We start from the raw sequence: 7,295 nt of genomic DNA, 5'->3' as shown, positions 1-7,295 counted from the left end.
GAGCTGATAATGGAAAACTTTAATGGCTATTTGCTATGAAAATACTGTGTTCTGATAGGATTGTTTAACTTGCTGGGATCTAAACGTAAATGAAATTTTATTTAAAATCCATGAGTATGGGTTTTTTTCTTAAACATATATGTAACATCAAGTCCCAAAGTTGGAAGCAGCAGTTGTAGAAAGTTTTCTGTTTCTAATGGTGGAGTTCCTTCTCGCCTTTCACCTCTTACAGAATTATTCTTATAGCACTTGTACTGTAAATATACTGTAAGACAAATAGAAGAGTCTGTCTAGACTATAAGAGATGTGTAAAGTGCTGTTGACACCAAATTTTACTTTAAATTGCTAATTCACCTGTGCAATTGTACAAGAGACTGTTTGTCCCATTCTTGGGTACCCTAAAGCTTATTCTGAATCAGCTTTCAGAAATACTCTACTGGAATGACCTCAGTTTTGTGCGCTCACTGTGCTATTTTGGGTTTATTTTCATGTATTGCGATGCTGCTGGGCAACTAATGGTTTTAAAAAGGTGCTTACATTCATGTCTTTTTTTTCTGCTTGTAGCAGTACGTGGTAACTGTCACCTTCTGGCCATCCCAATAATGAAAACAGAAGCTAAGGATGGAGAAGAGGAAAGCCTGCAGACAGCATTCAAAAAGCTGAGAGTTGATACAGCTGGGTGAGTAACACCACCAGGAGGTACAGAGTTAACACATTACAAATGGACCTGAAGGGAACACCCTTGTGTTAAATTTGAAGGAATGAGGTAATTGCGGTAGGTTAGGCACTGAAAGCCTTCGTTCTGTTTAAACTGAACTAAGTTCACTAGCGTAGGCTGTGCTTCTCAAAGAGTTGTAATTTGTTTGATCACTGTTAGCCTGAAACAAACCTAATGACAGTCAGCAGTTGACAACATGCTTGAAATTAATTTTGTCCTGAATCTGGCTGCCAGAGATTATGTCCACAGCACTAGAACTCTATTACTGATGTTTTCATAGTCATGGCTCTGAAGGCCTGTCATGAGAATGAACTCCCATCTTTTCCCAGGGGAGAAGCATTTTTCCCATGTCAGTAAAGGAGACCTTAGATTCAGTGCATGATTCCCACACGAACTATTTTCATTGCAGTCATTTACAAATTTCGTATTTATAACCAAAATCACTAAATGGGAAAGAATGCTTTTTCTGTTGTCTTGTTTTGTGGGAGATCCAGTGTGTGGCCCTTCCCCTCCCTGTCCCAGGTAGCAGAACAAAAACAGCATGTGTCTTCTGTTGGTGACGGTCATTTTTATGTGAAATTAAAAGAAAATAAAAGGCTACTATGTAATGTTTTCTGTGCTGACAGATGTGCACCACTGCATATTACTTGTATAGTGCTGTGTTTCAGTAAGCTGCTGTCAGTGATGCATTTATGCCAGTATCTGATACGAAAGCGTAGGTAAGGCAATGTGGAAATATCAACATGGTAACTAGAATTACCGTAGAATTTAGGTGGTGAGAAGATGGGTGATGTGGTTTAACCCCAGCTGACAACAAAGCATAATGCAGCCACTTACACACTCACCACCTCCCCTGAGTTGGATTGGGGAAAGGATCGGCAGAGTGAAAACAAGAAAACTCATGGGTTGGGATAAGGGTTGTTTAATATTTAAAGCAAAAGCCGGGCATGCATCAGTGCAAAACAAGAAGTTCGGTCCCCAGTTCCCATCAGCAGGCGGGTGCTCAGCTGTCTCCAGGAAAGCTGGGCTCCACCATGCGTGACCATGGCTTTGGAAGACAAACAGCATCACTCCGAACGTCCCCTCCTTCCGTCTTCTCCCCCCAGCTCTGTGTGCTGTGCATGAGTATGGGACATCCTTGCAGTCAGCTGGGGTCAGCAGTGCTGGCTGTGTCCCCTCCCAGCTACTCACTGATGGGATGGGATGAGAAGCAGAACAGCCCTTGACACTGTGTAAGTGCCGCTCTGCGGTGCTGAAAACATCCCCGTGTTTCCAGCACAAATTCAAAACACAGCCTCATACCAGCTACTGCGAAGAAAATTAACTCTACCCCAGCCAAAACCAGCACAATGGACTTTTAAAGTTGTCTTTTATTTAAGTAATCAACTCCTTAGAAGTGAATCACCACGCAAATGCCTCTCATTTCTTCAATATCTCTAGTCCCACCCCCCTGCCAGAAACACTTAATTACTTGGGAGTTTTTACTGTTGGCCTTTAATTTTCTGCTCTGTGTACATTGTTCTTTAAATGGAAAATAGCAGATGTTTGACTAATAGTTTGGACTCTATTAAATATCAGTTAACCATAGACCAGATCCATGTGGGGGGACTTATTTTCACTGTCAGGCAATCTTTCCTGCTTACAGACTAATTTAATATAGGATTTGGAAATGTGAATCCCAGTGTAATATGTGAAGTCACAACTTGGAAAAATTGTTCTTGGGATTATTAAAACTCCTTTAAAGTAGGAGTTTGGGATGAAATTATAGCACCAGAAAAATTGGTACATCTTCTAAGGTCACTGGTTTGAATAAAAGTTGAAGATCTGACAGTACCCTGTTGCTCAAGTGATTGAACTTGCAATAGTATGAAGAGTTTTAGCTTGTGTTGTCCTGGACAGAGGCTTAAGTGTTCTTCAGTTAAACAAAGTCTATTTATGACCAAAGAACATTTATTTTTAGGAAAGAATGGCTTATTTGTCTCTGGAAAAAGAGACGTGTTTCTTCAGTGATGGTGTTTTTCCCCTCCCCTCTCCCGGGAAACTGAAGTTTGGCCATTGTGTGTGCTTCGTCACTGACATGTGGAGTTCAGATTTGCAGTCTAGTTGCTGAATGGTGTCATGTCTAGTGAAAGAGTCTGTTGTACAAACTTTTGAGATAATGTTTACACCGTCCTATCTTGATCTGGGTCTTCTGCCTGGACAGGTCTTTTTAAGACATGCTGTAAATGGTTTGGAGCTATCTTTTCTGGGGAAGAAGATTCATAAGGTGTTTTTTTCATATTCGTAACGCTCACCAGTCTGGGCTGTTAACTTCATGTTCTGTCTTTCACAGATCTACTGCTGCTCTCTCTGTGGGTGAAGGGACAAGTCCAAGAGCACTAGTTAGAACAGCAACAGATGAAACCAAACCTAAGAATGTGTGTGCTTCTAAGGAAACCTGGCATGGGTAAGAGAAGCCTGGGATTTTCAGACTATGTCAGATGATGCTGCATTGAAAAAGAGTTTTAGATAGACAAGGTTTCTAGTAACCACACCTCTAGACGACGGACCCAAGTTTCTTTATTAAAGGACTGTTTAAAATACACTATGCCACCTTTTTCTGTTCATGCATGTGCAACTACTATTCATATTTAAAGTTATGTGAAGTGAAAAGGAAACGCTGTTCACCTATAGGTTACTAAACATTATAGATGTTAATATAAATGTGAACTGCTGTTTTTGAATCAGGCAGTCATGAATGCGTCTTTTCCAGTCATCGTTTGATGTTCCAGAAGATGTCACTGTGCCCTGGGAAATAGTTTAAAATAAAGAATTATTTTCTGAAGTGTCTACACAGGACTTCATGCTCGACTCCCACTGAAACAAAGCCACCTTTGCCCTCTACTTATTAGTTTTGTGCTATCTTGTGCTTTGTCCTTCACTTAGAGGTTATTTTGTCATGTCTCGTGCTTTAGTCATTTTCTAACCTTAAAAGCATACACTTTTGGTTTCCTTTCTCAGTTATTTTACACAGCTGCTTGACTAGGAAAAAGTCAAGTTCCAGGATAGCAGAACACCCCGAGCAAATACTCTGAGCTTAAAGATCTCAAATGCAACATAAATGCAGTCGAGATTTTGCCCAATGTTATCTGTAGTCAGGCAATAAGCCTTTAGTGAATCTTCACTCCCCTTTCTGTCTTTCCTTGGTAGGTCCTTGAAGAAGCCCTCAAGAGGAGCTGTGAGAACACAGCGTCGCAGGCGTTCCAAGTCTCCAATTCTTCATCCTCCAAAATTTATCCATTGCAGCACAAAATCCCATTCCCCATGCAGCCAGCTAGTGCACAAGAGCCAGATTGATGCCCAGGATGACAGCAGCGGGTTTGGGACACCTGACCCAAAGGAAACTTGTGCACACGAACGATGCAGTGTTACTCCTGATGTTGGCCAGAAGGAAGCTGATGTTGAGTCTTTGGGAGCTTCTGTTACACAGCTGGTTTCAGAGAACAGGCAGGAAAACTCCCCAGCTCCCGTTTCTCTAGTATCCGAAGCAAGCCTCAAGTCCACAGAGCTCTCTGACTTTCAATCCATGTCCAAGCTGAACACGAATAAGCTGTGTGCATGTGCAGATAAAGCCTGTCAGTGTAAACGATGGCAAGATATGGAAGTGTACGCGTTCTCTGGCTTGCAGGACACCCTCCCGTTGGCACCTGATAGAAGAACCGTTTCTGAGGATCGCTCCCAGTCTTTGTCATCAAGAACTTCCTCAAGTTCTCCCCGCTCTTGCTCTGAGCAAGCCAGGGCCTTTGTGGATGATGTGACTATTGAAGATCTTTCAGGATACATGGAATATTACTTGTATATTCCCAAGAAAATGTCTCACATGGCAGAAATGATGTACACCTGAAAGTAACGAGCCCTGAAAACAGACGGGTGGGTGGTTTAAATCTGCCCTCCATCACGCTCATGTGAGATGCAACCCGCTCCCTGCTCACTGTGCTTGCAATAAAAACACTTCTTTGCATCTTAGCTAATGTTCATTATTAAAGCTGGACAAACAGTTTAGCTTAAGCATTGCAGGTTAAGCTCGGAGTAGGTAATCAAGTAGACATGGTGAATGTGTTTAGAGCGTGCCTGCCCGTAGTTAAGTGCCCTAGCAGTTGGGAAATTCTTCTCTGCTTTCTCAGTCCTTCTGTTTTGATTTGTTGGAAAAGTCTCTAGGCTAATTGGTCATTAGAGCTCTCGTTGTGAGAAACTTATTGTAATTCAGCTTCTTTGAAATTGCTTTGATCTCTGGTTGTTAACACTTGTGGGTTTGGCCGCTTGTGCCTCTGATTTTGTTTCATAAAGGAGGAACCATCTCCTGCCCTTCCCATGGTACTGCCGCCACTCTAGGCAAATTCAGGAGACTTGTCTTGGGTTGGAGGCACTGTTACTTCTTTGTGCCTCGAAGCTTTGTTTCTGACAGGCTGAACAGGCATCCTCCTGCCCTGTGGAGAACAGAGCTTATGAGGAGTGATTGAGGGAGCTGGGTCTGTTCAGTTTGACGAAGAGGAGGCTGAAGGGGCATCTCATCATGCTCTGTAGTTACTTGAAAGGACATTGTAGAGAGGTTGGTGCTGGTCTCTTCTCACAGGTAATTAGGGACAGAACCAGGGGGAATGGTTGCACATTGCAACAAGGCAAGTTTAGGCTGGACGTTAGGAAGAAATTCTTCACAGAAAGAGTGGTCAGACACTGGAACAGACTGCCTGGGGAGGGGGTTGAGTCGCCGTCCCTGGATGTGTTCAAGTGTCGCTTAGATGGGGTGTTGGGTGATATGGTTTAGGGGTGAACTTGTAGTGTAGGGTCAGCGGTTGGACTTGATGTTCCCAAGGGTCTTTTCCAACCTGAATTGTTCTGTGATTCTATGATTCTATGTTAAATGTAGTCAGATATAGCAAAGGAGTGTCCCATCAAATAATATGATTTGTTGAGGGAGAGATGAGTTAAGTTTATCTTTACTATTTGCAATACTCAAACTTTTCTGACCTGTATGGAGACAAACATTCCTCTACAAAATCCTTTGGTGTTATTCTTGGGGTTGTTTTGTCATCTCTGTGGCAGTACCTAGCGTCTTAGGCGGCTGTGCATATTTACCTGCTTTGCCAATTTTGAAGTGTCATCTTAAACAGCTGTATTTCTGAATTCAAGGCAGCTGTTTGGTGACTGTGGTCTGTGATACTGGGCTGAAAAGCCCAGAATGACCTTATGTCTCAAATAAGTAGTCTTTACTGTTCTCAGATGTTTGCAGGCAGCAACCACAGCTTTGTCGTGGGGCTGAGAATGCCTTTCAAGACCATGGTGATTTTCTTAATTTCTTTTGTTAGTTACCACAGACCTGTACCTGCAGAGTTTAGGGTTGCAGCGTCGTGCGCTTAGCACACACGTAGAGAAGGCAGATCGAAATCCAGGAGGTGACCTGGAAAAAGGAGAGTAGGAAGACGTGAACAGGCAGGTGCTGGGCCACTAGAGGTCACTCCCGGCCGGACTGGGTGCAGCGGGTTTCTTCACGGCCTCAGCCTTCGGGGGAAAAATGTTGACTTTTTCTGCCGAAATGAAAAAGAAAGACCAGCTCAGGGTGGTGCCTTAGTGCACACGCAGTGCTGGTGCTTTCTGAGGTGGATTGTGACAGCGGTCAACAAAAGCTCTTTAAAGGCCAACATCTGCATAAGTTGTTTAAACAAAGTGTACTATCAGTTCAGGACTGTGCTGTGTAATTAGGAAAAGTTGCTAAGTAAATAATTACGTGATCCTGAACTTGGCATCCTCTTGGGGCGGTTACAACATCTTTGGGCTGGAACACCGCGAAGTAGGAGACCATGGGTAGCTGCAAGTGCTGCCGTAACGCTTTCCTTTCTGTTTCTACAAGGTATTTTAAGATGCTTTGGTCTACCCAGAAACCACAAAACAAAAACCTCTGGTTTTCTTTTGTGAAAACATAAACTTCCAGCTCTTAATTGTGCAGAAAGAACCTTGAGAACTTGATTGAGTAGTCTAAAAACTTTTAAAAAAATACCCATTTTGAGCCAATTTCAAAATCTGACTTTTTGTCATTCAAAAAAAAAGTTTTAGAGGGCTGGGTCTGCTAAGCAGCACTTTTGAGCTGTGCTGGAGTCCCTTACCTAAGTGCCTATTCCTTCTTGTGGCTGAATGAATTAGCTTTACAGTGGGCGGTTGGTCCTTCTCACCTGTGCCTGCAGGTATTTTGTAGTTTGTGGGCTGCAATATACATACATACTTCTTCTTGCAATTATATATTGTATGTCTTTTTTTCTGTGCCTCTTCTCAGTAGAAGCACCGACAGGGAGGTTGTGTGAATTGCCAAGCCGTGTTACACGAGTGAAACTTGCTGTCGTCTGTGGCAGCTTTGCCCCAGAGCTTGGCATGGGGCTTGGGAACTCGTCTCGAAGTCTTCCCATAGTCATGGCCTCACCCCACGGCTCCTGCAGCTTCTCAGCAGCTCATGGTCGGTGAAGGGACGGTCATGTCTCCATGGTCTTGCTGTGACAGTGTCTTTATAAGGTGGGACAGGTGTGGCTGGAAGGAGCGAGGGCGTCTG

General features: G+C 43.3%; 1 protein-coding gene across 1 annotated transcript; it reads left to right on the top strand.

Annotated features, from left to right (window-relative positions):
• Positions 1-570: 570 nt before the first annotated feature.
• On the top strand, positions 571-4,717 carry LOC104268860 (oxidative stress-responsive serine-rich protein 1-like). Its single transcript, XM_009866451.1, has 3 exons — positions 571-679; positions 3,051-3,164; positions 3,908-4,717. Exons 1-3 carry the CDS (start codon positions 603-605, stop codon positions 4,599-4,601), a joined length of 885 nt encoding a protein of 294 aa, XP_009864753.1. The 5' UTR covers positions 571-602; the 3' UTR covers positions 4,602-4,717.
• Positions 4,718-7,295: the final 2,578 nt, after the last annotated feature.

The sequence above is a fragment of the Apaloderma vittatum genome, unplaced genomic scaffold, assembly GCF_000703405.1.
Source record: "Apaloderma vittatum isolate BGI_N311 unplaced genomic scaffold, ASM70340v1 scaffold41403, whole genome shotgun sequence".
Classification (NCBI taxonomy): domain Eukaryota; kingdom Metazoa; phylum Chordata; class Aves; order Trogoniformes; family Trogonidae; genus Apaloderma; species Apaloderma vittatum.
This window is presented reverse-complemented; position numbering and strand designations above follow the sequence as displayed.